Source organism: Pleurodeles waltl, chromosome 2_1 (genome assembly GCF_031143425.1).
Source record: "Pleurodeles waltl isolate 20211129_DDA chromosome 2_1, aPleWal1.hap1.20221129, whole genome shotgun sequence".
Classification (NCBI taxonomy): domain Eukaryota; kingdom Metazoa; phylum Chordata; class Amphibia; order Caudata; family Salamandridae; genus Pleurodeles; species Pleurodeles waltl.
Window position 1 is genome coordinate 764,647,027 of NC_090438.1, and position 18,461 is coordinate 764,665,487.

General features: G+C 43.0%; 1 protein-coding gene across 1 annotated transcript in view; it reads right to left on the minus strand.

Moving 5' to 3' along the window:
- The window catches only part of GMDS (GDP-mannose 4,6-dehydratase), a 1,419,543-nt gene that overhangs the window by 825,436 nt on the left and 575,646 nt on the right, over positions 1-18,461 (minus strand). The window contains exon 6 of the mRNA XM_069217866.1: positions 14,669-14,773. Within this exon, the coding sequence (XP_069073967.1) occupies positions 14,669-14,773 (105 nt within the window). The remainder of the gene's footprint in view (positions 1-14,668; positions 14,774-18,461) is intronic.

Here is an 18,461-nt window from a genome sequence, read left to right on the forward strand (position 1 = left end):
AGAAGATAAATTAGGAATGTCTTTAACCAAGCGGTCATGACTTTGTCAAAATGAGTGCGGAAACAGAAATATTACAGTAATTGTACGCGAGGCAACATTTTCTGTGGACCTGCCACTCCAGAGGAAGGATCGTGCCTACACACAGCGACACGATGCTGTACAATTTCCACCACGTGACTTGCTTTTAGACGCCATTAGATAGGTATAAACCACGAAAAATACAAATAAGTGTTTGTGCGGAAAAGGTACGCCAGGCCTAAGGAAGGTATACCTCTAGGTTGGAAGCAAAGGGAGTTAGGAACATCCAGTAAAAAATTGTATGTACCTTTCGGTATGGAAAGCAGTGGAGGGGAAGCGGGAGTTGAGCAGTTGCTGCAAGAAACAGAACAGTCTTTTGATATCCAGTCACGTCAGTGGAGATAAAGTGTTAAGGGAGTTTGGGAGACGGGCTAGGTGGTCCTTCCCAGATGTCAATTTCGAAATTCCTACGTTTCTCTCCTAACACCCCCTATAATAAAAATATCAAAGTCAACATGCCAAAGGAAAGCAACCTACACAGAAGGAGCCCCGAAGTCCCACCAAGGGGAAAAAAAAGACCCCTCTTCAACTGCAAGCCTAATCGGATTTGTTTCACACATGCGATTTATTAAAAAAGCAAACGCAACTTTAACACTGGAAAGAGGAGTGGGGCGAGGCCGCAAATCACCTCCACAGTCCCGTCATGCCTGAAGTAGGCCGGATGAATGGGCTGAGGTCTCCCGACGCTAAACGCTCGCTAGGCCCCATCCATCTCGGTGGTCGGGAGGTGGCCAGGGGAAGGTGAACAGAGCCGGCTTGCCCGTGCTCTTAAATCATAATGCCGAATCATGGCACCCGACACTGCCTACTGGGGCCCGCTGTCGACCATAATCTATAGATTTACTTCCAGCATGACAGAGCGGCGCAGTTTCTGCTCTCCCGTTTCATGTCTTATCACACAGTCAAGAAGCCATAAGCGCCATCCAGATCTCAACCAGGGAAACAGGCGCACAGATCCCCGTGGCAGCACGGTACATAACCTACGCAAGCATTCCTTTATTAATAACAGAATTGTTTGGCCTCCAACTTCCTACGGTGAGTACAGTAGGTCTTGTAGTCTGACAGCTGCGTATTCCCTCCGCTCCTTCAGAAAGGGAGTCCAGCACACCTGCAGCCCTGGCATCCGATTCACAGAGCACTGGAAAGCAGGCGCGTTAGTGGGTGGTCTGACAACGGAGGCCGTTGTATTTGTGATGCCGTTTCTCAATTTAACATAAATGCCCTGAAAGCAGAAATCATTTTTCAGGTAAAACGACGTATGAGGCACAGACAGCAGCTGCAAACAGAGCTTAATTTGATTAACAAAACAAAAAAAAGTTGAAAGGGCAACATTTTCTCTTCTGTCTGCGCTGCCAAATGCCAAGCTTGCCGATACGTCCCGATTCTAGCCCATTCTGCTTTCTTCCAAATACTGCAATTTGCGTGTTTTCATCTCACTTTAGAAGGCTGGTTTTCACCCCCTTTTCCTTCTGTCACTGTTGTCCTACCTGTCTCTTTTCTTTCTCTCCTTCCGCCTTTCCCTCTCCTTCTCTGGGTCAAAGTGTGATGATGAAACTTGCTGCACACATTTAACATTTTTACATTGTAAAGTGAGCATAGTGATAAACTGGCGAAGCAAAATTGTACAGTAATAACATCTTCGAGGACTAGACCGAGGGTCTGTGACCTGCTGAAGGGGTTAGAGCACCGATCCCACGCATCCACTGAGGTGACCACGCCAGGGAGATCCCACGCATCCGCTGAGCTGACCATGCCAGGGAGATCCCATGCATCCGCTGAGGTGACCATGCCAGGGAGATCCCACGCATCCGCTGAGCTGACCATGCCATCCCATGAGCTGACCATGCCAGGGAGATCCCACACATCCTCTGAGGTGACCATGCCAGGGAGATCCCACGCATCTGCTGAGGTGACCATGCCAGGGAGATCCCACGCATCCACTGAGCTGACCATGCCAGGGAGATCCCACGCATCCACTGAGCTGACCATGCCAGGGAGATCCCACGCATCCGCAGACGTGACCATGCCAGGGAGATCCCACGCATCCGCAGACGTGACCATGCCAGGGAGATCCCACGCATCCGCTGAGCTGACCATGCCAGGGAGATCCCACGTATTCACTGAGCTGACCATGCCAGGGAGATCCCACGCATCCGCAGACGTGACCATGCAAGGGAGATCCCACGCATCCACTGAGCTGACCATGCCAGGGAGATCCCACGCATCCGCAGACGTGACCATGCCAGGGAGAACCGCTGGGTGTTATCTTTGCCCAGTTCCTTCAAACAGTCGAAGAGAGAAATCCTTGCTCTCTTCCACTCACTTTATCTCAGAGAATGGCTCATAAATTCAATAGCTGTGGATTCGGTGTTCATTTTATCCAAATGATGATACAGCCACGGCGACCCTTGTTTCACTCTGGTAGTTGAGGGGGTGAGCTTTCTGAAGACAAATATTTCTATTAAGTTACTGTTACAATGGCATATGTGGGACAACAATTTTAACACTACTATATCGGTCACCAAATGGAGTTCATGTGGTCTCACTGTCCAGATTCAGGATTCAGTAATAAAATATTACTCTTCATTGGATTCAGACTGCGCTGTTTGGAAAGGCACCCGAGACAACATTTTAATGTTCACTTCTGCAGTCTGGCAAGTAGTAAGGAGGTCCATGGCGGGCAGTGTTGCAAGTCCCGGACTATCCCCTCCAGTGCCGTAGGCATCACTAGATGGAAGGTAATAAGATGAGCCCTGGCATACAAACCATAAACGTATCAAACAGGAAACCCACCTCTGACATACAAACCCGCCAAGAGGATTGTTATAGCCGTATTACAAACATGTCACAGCATTATCAAAACTGACTCTGGGCTTTTTGTCAGTACATATGAGAACTCGTAACAAGCACTGGCAACACCAATAGGTCTCAATTATACATGAAAGTGCCTTTTGTGTCACTGATGGGTTTAGGCACTCAATGAGCCATCATACATGCACTCTGTCACTCATCGTTGTACTCATTCATCCATCCAGCCATCCACTGACTTGTCCTTGCATTCACCCCTTGACACACCCACAATAAAAAAAAAACACAAACTCAATATATGCATGATAAATTGAAGAATGCAAGCAGGAAAAATAAAACATGCTGCTGTCTAAACATGGTGGTCATCTGCTTGCTATATCAAAACTAAACAAGCAGTGTGTGTCAATCTTATAGAGGTACAATAAATAGTCTATCACTGAATTACATTTTCAGCACAGTCGCCACATTTTGAATCAACGCGTAGGCCACACTGGAATGATAAAACAATACATACATACATACATGCCAACCCTCCAGATTCACACAGGAGATTACTGATTTTAAGGCTAGTCTCCCTGCACTCCTGACAGGTAAGGTAAAAAAAAACAAAAAAAAACCATACATTTGCATTTGTGATATCCGATCCTGGAACAGCCCACTTGCAAGTCCTATACATGCCAACGGGTGAGATTCAGGCCTCAAAATAAGTCAGTGGGAGAAATATATTCTCCAGCTTATTTTTTTAAATCTCCCACTTTCTTCTTCTAAAATGGTTGGCATGTATGATAATGCACTGTTGGCATAAGAATTCCATAATGTTCTCCTTGTTTAGCAGAAGTGTCCATGTGGAACGTGGTGTACAGCAACCAAAGGACCTGTTTAGCACTGCTAGAGCGCTGTAGTATCCTCTTAAGAAAATGAAAAACAAAACAAGGAGATGCACAGAAATGAAAGAGGAACTATAAAGGAGAAAAATGAAAACTAAAGCAGTGGTCAACCAGCCCAAACACTAAAGCGCTCTCATTTTCAGGTGCCTACGCACATGTGATCAGAAAATGCCATTATTCACTGTTTACTAGAGACAGTGCCTGGTGTGGTCTAAATCATTAACCCATGTAGTACGCTGTCATGGAGAGAAGCAGAGTGTAACTTACACTCAGATCAGTGACAGAACAGAATTGCCCCAAATTCCCTCTATATCTACATGGATGTATATATTTATTGTTTTTTTTATTACAAGTTCCTGGCAGGCAGCTAAGAGATTCTAGCAAGAATGATTCATATTGAACAGATGAGGCCTAAAGTCAAGATCATTGGATTGTCACCATAAGCAACTTAATCCTACTGTATCAAGAATAAACTTTGCTACAAGCCAAAAGGTGAGATACAAACACTATTTTAAGTGATGGTAATCAAATAAGGTCCAATCAAATCTACTCAAGGGACCCAATATGTAGATGGATTCTAAGCGCATCTCTCTCAGTAGTATACTGAAAGCTCTTTTTCACTGATCACAACAGTTGCGGTGTCAAGCCAAATCTAAATATCTATGTACTTTAGTGGAGCCCTGAGCATGCCCTACTGCTCTCATAAACAAGTAACTCTGAAGTCTAAAGTTAAAGACGGGAGGGGATGGTGTTGGGACTTGAAAATAGCAATACATATCTCATGAGTGCCCTCCTCCCAGCTGTGCTGCTGCCGGATAAAAGAGAAAAGCAAACAATGTAAATTATCTTCTTATCTAAGACACTTTAACAGCATTACTGTAACATGTGTGTGCCCATGAGCTCTATCCCTTAGTACAGTCTTTATGCATGAATGGGAGAATTCTCTGGGCAGCCATGCTGCTAGCGGCTTAGGTAGCTAGATAAGCAATATAATAATCACAGCTGCATGAAGGGGAAGCAATTTGTTCCGCAGAAGCACACAATGAAAGCATGTACTCCTGTCCCGCACCAACACGTGGACAGAGTTGAAGCCTCTCTGGTGTACTCCTAAAAGCTCCCTTATAGTTTGATCACATATGGTGTGCCAACAGCTGTAGTCAGGCCAGACCTAAAATGGGATGGAGACTGCCCTTGAAATATCTATCACTGTGGAACAGGCTCCATGGAAAATAGTTCTTAACATCTCAGGATAGCAGTGTTGATAGCCATCAACACACCACATTACATCGCCCACATATCAGCTTGTTTCTCTTTTCACTGCTTGATATGCAGTTATCTACTCTCCAACAATATCCAGCCAAATATCTTTTCACCCACGAATCCACCAATTTACACATGCATTCATAAATATTAATTGCCTGGTTGACAAATACTCTGTGAGAGGAACATTAAGGTCGCAATGCGAAACTCAAAAGGAATTAAAAGACAAGAACAGGAATGGTACAATGCAAAACTATAAAAGGGGAATTTTATCACACCATATAGGTTATCAAAGACATCACAAGGATATCACGTTGTGGACATCACCTCCACCAGAATAAATTGCATCATTACCAAAGCCAGAGATCGCAATATATGCGTACCAAAATCATCTTTATTGTTTCAAGCAATTAGGATCATAAATTTATATCTGGGCAGCCCTACATTACAAGGTTATTGTTAGAAATGTGGTGTCTAGTTGGCAGTGGCTTGCACCCTGCCCGAGAAGGAGCCCTCACTCTAGTCAGGTTAAGGGAGCTACACAGCTGAGGTAATGCCTGCTCACTCCCTTGGTAGCTTGGCAAGAGCGGTCAGGCTTGTCTGAGGCAATGTGTAAAGTATTTGCACACACACACAAAAACCGTGACAACACCACAAAAGTACCCCACACCAGTTTAGAAAAATAGCCAATATTTGAGTAGAACATGACCAAAACAACAAAAATCCAACGTACTCAAGCAAAGATATCATTTTTAAAAGATTAAAAGCAAATGCAGTTCCTTGAAATCAATGAAGCGTTATACAAAGGCAAAGTACATTGGATGCGTCAAAAACAAAGATGGTGCCGGCCACAGGAGAGGTGATGCGTTGAAAGAGCCAGAGATGCATCGGTTCCTTACTGTTGCAGAGGAGGTGATGCGTTGGTTCCTTACTGCTAGGCAGGGGAGGTGATGCGTCACACGCAGCTCAAAGAGTTGGTTCCATACTGCAGTGCGGTGTCGAAGAAAATGGTGCTCAGGGACGATGTGTTGAAAGTCAAGCAGCAATGCGTCGATCTCACAGCGATGAGTCATGGCAGTGCATCACGGACTACAGTAGTGCTCAAAACTCACGCAGCAGTGGTTCTTTTGACGTGCTGCAACGGAAAGCTGAGGCCTGCGTTGAAAACCGTTGTCGCTGTGTCAAGCGGGGACCACATTCCAGTGCAGACAGCTGCGATGCGTTGAATCCTTCCAGCAATGCATTGGCTGGAAATGACGCAGTGAGTCGATGCTTGGAATTTCTCTTTGTAGCACACTCCAGGGGGTTGGAGACAGCTTTGCGTGAGGACAGGCACAACCCTATTCAGATGCAAGTGTCAGCTCTACCCAGCACTTTAGCTCAGGAAGACTCATCAGGAAATGCAGGGCACACCTGTGCTCCCTTTGTGCGACTGTCTAGAGTGAATTCACAAACAGCCCAACTGTCTTTCTGACCCAGACGCATCTTCCACAGACAAGCATAGGCACACAGAATGACTAAGCAAGAAAGTGCCCACTTTCTAAAAGTGGCATTTTCAAACTTACAATTCAAAAACCAACTTCACCAACATATATATGTTTAAAGTGTGAGCTCAGAGACCCAAAACTCCATATATCTATCTGCTCCAGATAGGAAATTAAACACAAAATATGTTTCAAGGCAATAACCCATGTTAACTTATGAGCGAGACAGTCCTTGCAACAGTGAAAAACAATTTAGTAGTGTTTCAGTATGAGGACATGTAAAGCACATCAGTAGATGTCCTACCTTTTAAATACACTGCAACATGCCCATAGGGCTGCCTTGGGCCTAACTTAGGGGTGATTTACAAGTAGTAAAATGGAAGATTTGGGCTTGGCAAGTGGATGAACTTGCCAGGTCGACATGGCAGTGTAAAACTGTACACAGAGGCACTGCAATGGCAGTTCTGAGACATGTTTGCAAGGCTACTCATGTGGGTGGCACAATCCATGCTGCAGGCCCACTAGTAAGTAGCATTTGATTTACAGGCCCTGGGCACACCTGGTGCACTATCCTAGGGACTTACTAGTAAATCAAATATATCAACCATGGATAACCAATCACAAATACATTTTAGACAGAGAGCACATGCACTTTAGCACTGGTTAGCAGTGGTAAAGTGCCCAGAATCCTACAGCCAAAGAAAACCAGTAAAAAAAAAAAAATAGAAGGCAGCAAAAAGTTTGGGGATAACCTTGCAAAAAAGGCCAGGTTCAACAGTTCTCCTCCAGTAAGATGTTCCAAGTGACATCAGATAGATGAAAGCTAAGCACAAGCTCTCTCGAATGTCATTCTGAGCTACAAAACAATCATATCAGTTCTTAAATAGTTACAAGCATGTCTGAGAGACACTCACTTGACACAGATGTTGACATAGATGTTGTCAGTTTCAGTCAAAGCAACCCAATTGCAGATTTGTGTGGCTGCAGGGCACTGGGTCTGGAGAATCTCATGAGTCACCTCCTCTGTAGAATCAGCTGGTCTTCAGACTCTTCCTCCAAGTTAAGGTAGTTCCTCTCCTGGGAGGTCCAGCAGCACCACTCCATGGTAGGGCACATCAATAAAGCTTCTCCAGTGTTCAAGGCCAAGTCACAATCTTAAGAAAGAACAGCAACCTCAGAGTCCTGGTCAAAGAGGTGCTCAAGCTGGTGCTATTGATATTCTTTGAAGTCCAGGTGAATACAGAATACTGTCTGAGAAGAGCCTTCATTTATGTCACATATGAGGAAATTGTCCAATCACAAACTCTGCCACAATTAAAATCAAAATTTCCTACCAACTACTGTAGAGAACGTCTTCCTCATTGGAGGGGTGTATGTAGCACCAAATGATGAGACTGAACAGGAGAGAGAGACTGCAGACATCTTTAGCAGGGTCTCTTCAGTGTCAAGACAATGTCAAGAACAACACAAAGCAGAAAACCACAGAAGCACACTGAGATGCATAGAGTTTGGACATCTTGACTAGAGGTAACTGATGATGTGTAGATTTGAGGACAGAATGGCCTAAGGCAACCAAACTAATTCTGGCCAGACCAACATTCCTGAGGAACACTCTGAAACGGCAGAAAGTGATGTGGATTTCCATCACTCCTCACAGATGATGTAGTGGGTTTGCAGAGTTGCAGACATGTGCACATTTATACAAAAACAAGCTAAGCCTGAACCTCCTTCACAAGTGGTGATTATTGCATCAACTCAGAAGACACCATCCACATCAGTTTATGGACATCAGAACATAAACTCACACTAAAACCATTCTAAAAATGTAACAGCTATCAACCTACACACAGTAAGATTAGGTATGATTATGGGGAAAATAAACATATCTGCTACAACTGTCTGTACACCATCTACAGTGCGTGCAGTTAAAAAGGCATAAGCCCCTACAATACAGGTTAAACCCCCACCATGCAGCAATCAATCAATCAAATCTTCACAGAGCCTGCTGAAAGGCAGCACTCCCCCTCCTCTATTACTGGGTCCACACTTTCATGGTGGAGCAAAGCAAAACCCTGTAGTACTCCCAGGGGACATGACAATGCTGATTTCCTGGGGGGATCACGAATAGCAGGCCACGCGTACAAAAACAGGCATGCATGGTGGCTCAGCTTTCCTAAGTGTGTTCGGGCTTGAACACCCTCACTACTGGTGCAAGTTAACTATCTGAATTGGCGTGGGTAGAGAGGCCGAGGTGGCAAAACATTAGAAAGTTAAAAAATGAATTGTTTATTTGACAGACTGAGCAATGACTAGTTAGGGGCGTTCGTCCTAGTGTACATTATTGAAGGCACGTGGCCATTCTCATGGCGTCTTTGGAGGGTTATGCCACTTTATCCTTATTTGAAGTATTTTTCAGTAAAAAAATGTGGATTTGGACAGCTTCTTAAGATGGAAATGCGTGCCTTGGTTTAAGGTAAACTTTTATTTTGAGACACTACCGCAAACTAGAGGAATTGTCTAACTCCTGTACACATTTCACTGTTATCCAGGGAGAAGGGAAGATTTTGACTGAGGAAACTAACCATAAATAAGTATACCCTTGATTTAAGTGGAGAGGGGTATGCCAAGTTAACTCAAACCTGGCAGGGGTTTGAAGTCTGAATCCAATACCAGGCTCCAACTGTATTTATGACAGACATGATAAAATCGGCAACTAGAAATTAACAAGAACTTGAGGCAAACACTCAACATCATGCCATGGAAGGCTGTGTTTCTGTGAACAATTTATCATTGAGAGTCATCGGTTTCAGCAGAGGGGATGCTCTACCTTTCACTGTGGCCACAGTGGTGGCACCTATTTAGTAAGGGAACAGTCCCCTTAGTCATAAAATATACTGTTAGTTGTCAGTGATGGGGTATTCCCTTACACGAACAAGGCATAAAAAAATTATTTCTGGCATACGTTCATTATGCTATACATCATGCAAGAGATAGGGCTAAGTATTCACAAGTATGTATCAAGTATGTCACAACTGCATACACACTCATGTTCCTGCCTCCGTAATACAGACTCCATGAAGATGACAACTGGACGACCGTTTTTATTTTCTCTTTTTTAGGCAAAGGTCTACTTTTAGGTCTCTCTGAGAGAAGGTAGCCAGCCTCAGAAGAGATCAGTCTCTTTTCTCAAACGTGTCTGTGCTTTGGAACCACCAACCACCACCAGATGGGCACCAGAGGAAAGGAAGGAATGAAACTTTGTATATTAGACATTTAATTGTTCACATTGAGCGGACATGACCTACAAATAAGGTCGATTGTCATCTTTAGGCAGGCTCCCAAAAATGGCAAAAATGCAGTACAAATTACATTTACGTACGTGGCTGCCTGCATGTGTAACTGTAGGGATGAACTGTGTGGCACCCTGTCAGGGTGGTTAGAGACAGTCCTTGTACGTGGCTGCCTGTGCTTAAGGAGTGTTGGGTGATGCGTGACCTTAAAGGTGTTGCTGGGAATTCCAAAGGTCAGTCCTTGGGCCACGCATTTGTGGAGTTCCAGGACCATGAGCATGCCCTGGCAGCTCTTCGACATGTCAATAAGAATCCAGAGCTGTTTGGACCACAGAAGGTGAGGCATGTGGTATATGCATATAGATGTTGGGTAAGTGAAGGCCTTCTTACGATTTGGGTGTTGGAAGGTGGACTATTAGCAGGTGCAGGTAGGTAGGTACCTACAGCTAGTAATAAAGCTGCACTCACACATAAGGCCCAGTCAAGGTCTCAATAACTTAATTCTTGCTCAAGTCTTGGTAGCTTGGCTCCCGAGCAGTTAAGCTTAACTTAGGAGACAGGTTTGTAAAGCACTTAATATTTACAAAACAGTCAATAAAGACAGAACACACAATAAAAATCCAACACCAATTTAGAAAAATAGAAAATATTTGTATCTTTAAAATCACACCAAAACAACAAGAATCCAATGTTTGGAACCGCAGATATGAATTTTTAAAGATTAATTTAAAACATGTGCTTCCTAGTGCTTAAAAGCAAAAGGCGCCAAACAAAGCCTTCTCGCCGCGTCTGACCGGGTCAATGCATGGCTCCTGGGTGGGTTGTTATACTAGATATCTATGAATTCCTGCTCTCATCTTATCACACTTATCTACCCATCATCATATGTCATGTATCTATCAAACTATCCTCCATTCCCACTCTGACTCATCCCAAATCCTTTCAACAACTTTCATCTCCTAAATAACTCTGCCTAAGCTCCTCCCTTCGCTTCCACATCTAACTCACCAAACCTCACTCTACTACCGTGACCTCCCACACAACCCTACTAAATTCTCCCTCATTTATCCCTGCTACTATGCTCTCCCTAACCCTTCCACATACTCTTCCCTCCTCCATCCCCCTTTACTCATCCCAAGCCTTTGGGTTGAGTAAATGAAGGATATACTCCAAATTAATACTTCTGGATTTCTTTCCTCCTCCACCCCTCCATTACGCCAGTCAATCTAACTAACAAACTCTCATATCCGCGGCTCAGATTAACTCATCATAATACTAAAACTGTACTCATTATTTCCCAATACTAATCTATCACTAATTCTTGTTGGGTTCCAGAGTAGCATGCTACTCACCGAAAATCGCTTTGACGCCTCGTCAGGGGTAGTAAGCGCTATATAAATACTATTACAATTACAATACAATACAATACATCTGTGTCACAGACAATAGGTAACACTGGTAAAGCTGGCAGCTTGGAAGCAGTGTTGGAACTATGCAAACAAGCCCCTTCTGTGTGATTTATGGTCTACAGAAGCATTCACAAAATGTCATGCATGTGTGAAAAACATTAATCTATAAATTAAAAACATATCACTGAAAGCTGAATACTGATTTAAAACGTTGAAGGTGTTAATGCTTTAAAAAAGCTGTCCAGATCTTTTATGGTTATTCTTCAACTGAAAAACTCACCACAATAATCCAGCTCACTTACTGCCAATTTTTAGAGACTGTGAAATATTAGCAGGCTATACTACAGTCCCAGGTATGACCCTGCTTCTTTGGAGGACTATGCTCAATGGATATTCCAAGTTCTGAAGTACTGAATGAGAATGCCCCACTGAAAAGGCTCATCAGCAGTAATATGGCTGTAGATCTACTACATCCACCAGGGCGTCTAACTCATGGATTGCTGAAAAAACCCAGAGGCAGCAGAGAAGGAACTAAAGGCCTAGCTGGATTGCTAGAGTTGTGTGGAACCCACAGAATGCAAGTTAGGAGTGCACACCAAACCCTATGGTACCATACTCTGACCTGCTAGTCCCCAAATCATCATCAGGTGTGTGAAAGTGGGTTGGGACAGAGGCATCAGGAATGGGGTTCCTAAGAAGCATTCTCCTAAATGCACATGCAATGGGCATAAATGCTAATTGCAGTGCCCACTATGGCCTGGTATCAATAATGGCGAACTATGCTGCAACTAGTGCAGAGATTTGTTTTGGATGTGCATTTTTTTCTTCCCAGAAATAAAAGCAAATCAACCGTAGGCCTAGCCTTTTTTTTTTTTTATGGAATTTCTTTGTTAGTTTGTGCCTACAAGAAGACTGAGCTTAAACAAAAGTGAATGATCAAGTTAAAACATGAGAATGGACACCGTCTGCAACTGAAATTGAGTAAACTGGCCAAAAGAGTTTGGTACTGTCAATAGCAGTGGATGCCAAGTATTAGCGACCAAGGCAACAACGCTTTGGAGCAAAGACGTTGTGACTTACCTCAAACAATGGAAGAAGGCTAAAGCAGGACTGCTATACTACAATGTTGGGGTTCGTCTGGTGCCAACAAATATGACAAATGGTGTAATGAATGGCCAAATTCACAGGAATTAAGGGCAAGATGTACGAAGATTAAGAACAGCAATTTCCTAATTGTGATTTTCTGCGAATCGCTATTCCTAAAGTATGAAACTCTTTTGAGTTTAATTAACTTTTCGTATTGGGCCACAAATAGGCCTACCTCGTGCCTATTCATGAGGTAGGCCACAATTTGCGACCTGCTAGGATTCACTGCCATCACAGGGATAGTGACCGGCTGGGGTCAGCAGACCACCATGTCTGTGATTGCTTTAAAACAAAGCAATCCATTTTTAAAATATATTTTTTTAATGTAGCCTGTTTTCCTTGAATTAAAACAGGATGTGTTTAAAAAGAGAAAAATGAAACATTTAGTTTCATTTTTTAAGAGCGGGGAATGCTCTTAAAAATATTTATTCAACCATTCACAAAGGGGAGGGAGTCCCTTGGAGACCCCTTTCCATTTGCAACTGGGTTACCACCAACTTTGGGTTGGCGGTAATTGTGAATGTTTTGCGACATTATTTATATACAGCTCTGTGAATCGTTGTTGGGAAGGGACACCATAAGCACACCCCTTCCAAACACCAAATCGCAAATACCCAAATTGCAATTCGGTAACAATTTACTGATTCATAATTTGGGCTTTCTACATGGACATCAATTTAGGGGTCGCAGCTGTGACCCCTAGCTTTCCCCTTGGGACCCCAAGCACTGCTTTTGAGACCCCTGGCTTCAGAGGTTGCAAAATCAGTGCCAGAAACACAGGAGCCCTTCCTCCTTAAGAACACTGGCTGGGGCTCCAATCTTTGTTTTTTGTCATTTTTGTATTACACTAATATTGAATAACAGTATATTATTCACTATTACTGCAATAAAGAAAGGAGTACAATTAGCTATAATATAACCCACCCTGGCCGTTGAGGTAAGTAAAAATGCTTTTAAATGTATGTTGTGTGTGCATGCAGGTAAGTGAGTTTATGTGAGAGAGTATGTGTATGTGAGATTATGTATAAACATCTGTGTGTGAGTGAATGTATAAGGTCGAATGGCGTGTAATGTCACATCTTCTACTCCTGGCCTTTCAGTGAATTGACGTTCATGGTTTTGTACATCAAAAAGGGCATTTTTGCTGTTGCAATGGTCAGTTACGTAAGTGCAGTATAAAGAAGAACAAACGTGATTCTGCTTTCAAAAATAGTAAAGAAAAAGTGTTTAACAATATGGAAGGGAATAATCACAGATGTAAAAGGCTTACAAATTCTAGTAACTCCCTGGTTCATATACATAGGTCAAAATATCACAAACACCTTAAGTAGCTGAGAGGAAACTGTGGCATACAAGGCATACTCTGCATCATGTAGTGAACACCTCTGCTTGAAAATACAATGCTTGCGTGGGGAGACCTTTAGGTCTTCCAAATTTAAAGCGTATGTTAGGACCTTCTGTTAAAAACGCAATATGGTTGACGTTATAGCCTAAATGTCATAACGGATAAAAGCATACATCTCGCACAAAAAAAGACCTAAGGTTGGGTGTCCACTAGTCACTCGACAACCGTAGAAAAATTTAGGAGTTACTCCGACCTGCACTTGTTTACTGTCCCAGTACATACAAATTAACCTAGCACATGATAAAACAAACATCTGCACTAAGGACACCATCCTTGATCTCCTGAGATGTACACGCCAAATAAACCTTTGGCACAAGAAAAAAGTGCTTGGCATAAGAAGAAGACTATCCTGCGAGCCAACCTCAATTTTAAAATGTGTCATTTACGTTTGGGTTTACTAAGAACAAGAGTTTTTTTAGTACGGTGTCGGTCGATTCACATGAGAAAAGGACACAATTCCCTGCTGTCTGGATGTTGTTCTGTTACACTGGACAAAAAGTCATTGTTTATGGAGAACAAGACGAGTGGGAAGTTAACTAACCCAGATATAACAGCGATTGTACTTGTGTTTTCATAACGCTTTGGCTGTCAACTGGAACTTGCAGAGCAAGAACTTATTTCTCAGAAGATGCAAAGACCTCTGTGGCGTAAACATTTAGTACAATCCCATGAGGATAATCACACTTGTTACAAAGATTACCAAAAGAATATTCTTCATAGCAGTGCAGATCTCATTTTATAGATTTATAGCACAGCACATTTCCCAGAAATTGACTGGAGGCAAGACAACACACATTTTCTGTAGGATCTAGGGAAACACAAATGGATGCGCAAAAGACCCACGATGCACTTCCTCTGTGTGCTGATGCATACAGAACTTGCAACACAGCACAATGCTAACCTCTCCTGGGGCTTTCATGATTGAAGAGGATGCCATTCACAGCAAACAGGTTGTAAGCCTCTCGGAAGTTCACCACTATCCAGTATGCATAGAGCTTGGCTGCACCTGTGCAAATGAAGAAAACATACACATTTTAATAATAAATAAAAAAAACAATAGAGTCATTGATTTCCACTTCTCATAACATATACTATCTGTTTAAATGTGAAGTGTGCAGCATACAGCATTAAGAATGGCTAGAAACAGATATTTCAAAACGTCTTCTGTACTCCATAAGTCAAGTACGTAAAAAGATAAAATTCCATCAGAAGCTGTGTTCCTCAGCCGAGCCACAACACTTAAAGGACATACTGACAATAATGTAAATAACACCGAACACTCACACCGCCTAAAATAAGCACATAGACAAAGCATGCAGACACAGAAAGGGGCCAATGACAAACACTATAAAAAGAATCATTTTAATGAAGCATACAATGTTCACGAGCATAGGTTACAGGATAATATAACATTTCTAGCCGTAAATTTTACAAAACATGTCTGAGAGAGGCACAGTATTGATTACTGGTCACCTGGTCATATTTATGTCACTTGTGCATCAGAAATTCGACGAAGGAAAATAAAAATTGCTAAAACAAACTGCGTGAAAGCACCTGTTTATGGGCTAGGAATTTAGGGTACCCAGTTACCATTTGGCAACCATGCATTTCTTTGATCATAAAACCAATCTGATGGAAAACCATTTGAAATATTAGCCACTCTCTCCAGTACCCCCCAAACCATGAAAACGTTGGTAACTGTAAATGTGATCAGGAAAATAAGCAAAAAGATATGAGACACTTATTGATTTTCAGCACCTTAATTTCCTCACTTCCACGTTCTTTGAAAACTCTGAAGAACAAGTTATTTACATTCCCCTTATGGTGGATTACCTATTTAACTGCAGAATCCTTACCTTTAGACTAACCCATATTCCAGATTGGATCTGAAAGTTTTTCACAGCAGAGCTCCCATGTGCCAGTTAGTGGCATTGTGCGACTTTGAATTGACTTCATTTCACCCCAGTATGGACTCCACCATTGTATGCTGCCAGTTTCTCAACTCTGTCTGCGCCCTATGATGCAGAGTCCAAAACGTAATCAAAGGTACCAGTGTGCAGATCTGTAGATGGAGACCTTTTCAGATAGTAAAGTGACCATTTTAGAGAATGGGGAGGTGGGAAGGCAGTGAGGAATACAGTGAGAGTAGCCACCAGAAAAGCATTACCAAAGGTAAGTAACTTGTTCTTTTGATGGATACTTCTAACAGCCGATTCCTCCCCTTTATAATAGATACCAAAGCAGTACCTCTCAAGGTGGAATGTGTAGGGAATGGGTCAGACAAAAAAAAAATGAAAAATGCCCAAAACTGACATGTCCAGAACAGGCACTCTACATGCCAACATGGCAATAGTAGCAGCAGCCTTGGACCCGGTGGACTGAGCTCACAATCATTTGGAGGGCTTCTTCTTGGCCAACACATACCAAATCTTTGTCCAACTCTGCATTAAGTCCTTTTCTGCATCACCTGCCTTTTTTTGCCCCAGAGAACCTGAAGAGCTGATCACCTACTCGATTGTCTTTGGTGTGACTGATTTAACAGCTCAAACTCTCTTGAGCCTATCCGATGGAGGGTTTCTTTTTTCAAGGGGTGAGGTGGAGCACAGAATGTTGAGAGGCTGATAGATTGCAGAACATGAAAAGGAAGTTTAGCAAAAAGTCCACTCTGGTCCGCAACACCAGTTTGTCTAGAAAACAAGTGGAGTAAGGGAGCTGCACCAAGAATGTGTGAAGCTCATTCAGACGGTGGAATGAAATAACCAAGACAAGAAACAGTTTTCAAAGTGAGGGGAAGCAACAAACAGCTGTGTGTTGGTCGAAGAAAGAACACAAGGAGAAAGTGGGACCAACCTAGGATCCCACTGTGGCATCACAAGAGGTTTTGGGGGAAACATATGTGTCAATACTTTTAAAAACTTCATCACAAAAACAAGGGCAGCTGGTCCAGCAAACACAAAAAAGACTAAAAGGGACAAAAGATAACCTTTAATGCTGTCCACTGTAATTTCTTGCTAAGCCAAAGACAAAACAAATAATACAACTTCAATGTTTAGCCTTTAATGAGTCCATGTTGCAGGCTCCACACCTGGCCACAAACTTGTCCTAGCCCCCTACTTAAAAGGATTTTGTAGAGGGGCACTATGCAGCAAGAACAACATCCACAACCTCAATAGGTAGCACAAATTCACTGAAATGCCGTTGATCAGTCTCCATGCAAGGAGGTGTAAATTGTGGAGACCAGGATGCACTACTTGCCCAGACAAAATATTATCTCAAAACATTATCCTTATTAGGGAACAGATGAGCCAGCATTCAGAGTTCCACACTCCTGTGGCCCAATCTGGAGCTACTAGGATGGCTTACGCCTAGTCATTTGTGATCTTCTTTCAAACTCTGGGCAAAACAAGTAGCAGTAGAAAGGCATACAGGAGACTCGTGCTCCATTCAAGCGTCAATTAATCTGTTAGAGAGCATCTTGTTGGATGCACCAGCATGCAAAAGATTTGGAACTGCTTGTTCTCAGCGATAAGATCTCACAAGGGTTCTCCTATGTGTTGCCAGATTCCCTGCACCATGTAACACATCAATGTGGAGTTGTGTTTTCGCTGGAGACTAGAGGCCAGATGTACAACACATTTTACTGGCCGCAAATGGCCCATTGGGCCATTTGCGACCAGAAAAATGCATATTGGCATGTAGCAACCCCATTTTGCGAGTCAGTAGCTTTTACCGACTCACAAAATAGGAATTGCGAGTCACTATTAGGAAGAAGTGTGTAAAGTACACCCCTTCCAAATAACGAGTCGCAGGGCCATGTCTGAATGTTTTGCCACGAAAATGCAGTTGCAAAACATTCATACTTTACAGACTCCTTGGAGGAGGCGGACCCTTTCAACTTTGGGGATGGGGCCTCCAATATATTTTCAGAGTAGCAGGTGGTTCCACGGATCACTGCCTACTCTTAAAAATATAAAAGATAACTTCATTTTTTTTTTTTTTTTTTTTTTTTTTTTTTAAATGCAGCCCATTTTCCTTTAAGGAAAACGGGCTGCATTAAAAACAAACTACTGTATTTAAAAAGCAGTCACAGACATGGTAGTCTGCTGACTCCAGCAGGCCACCATCCCTTTGAGTGCCAGCCAATCATGAATATTAATAAGGCAAATCCCTTGCGGAATTGCAAAGTGTCTCAGACACTGCTGTACATCAGTGTTTGTGAGTCACAAAGAAATGCAAATTGAGAGTCGCAAACACTAAGGGTCATACATCTGGCACCTATTTTCTCCGATCTCCACCCCCTGCTCCAGACCTCACCAACCCAGCAGTGATGCATCAATCACCAACTCAACTCTGCCTGGTGAGGAAGAGGGGTCTGCTGCTGGAAAAGCAGTCTCTAAGCCGCCACTATATATTGTAGTCTTTACCTAAAGCTGGATGTAATCCGACAGATTTTTATGGTGCTGTGCCCACTGAGACATCAGATATAATGCAGAGCCTGCATGTGCCACTTGGTGCAGTCGAAAAGCAGGATGCAGGAGGACAACAGGCGAAGAAGCTTCTAAACCACTCTCTGACCATTCCCAAGGCTTAAGCATAATCATAACCCAAATGTCCTGGACTAACTGCAACAGAGAAAAGGACCTGAACAGCACTATATTTAGGATGGCTCCTATAAAAGTAAGCCTCTGCAAAGG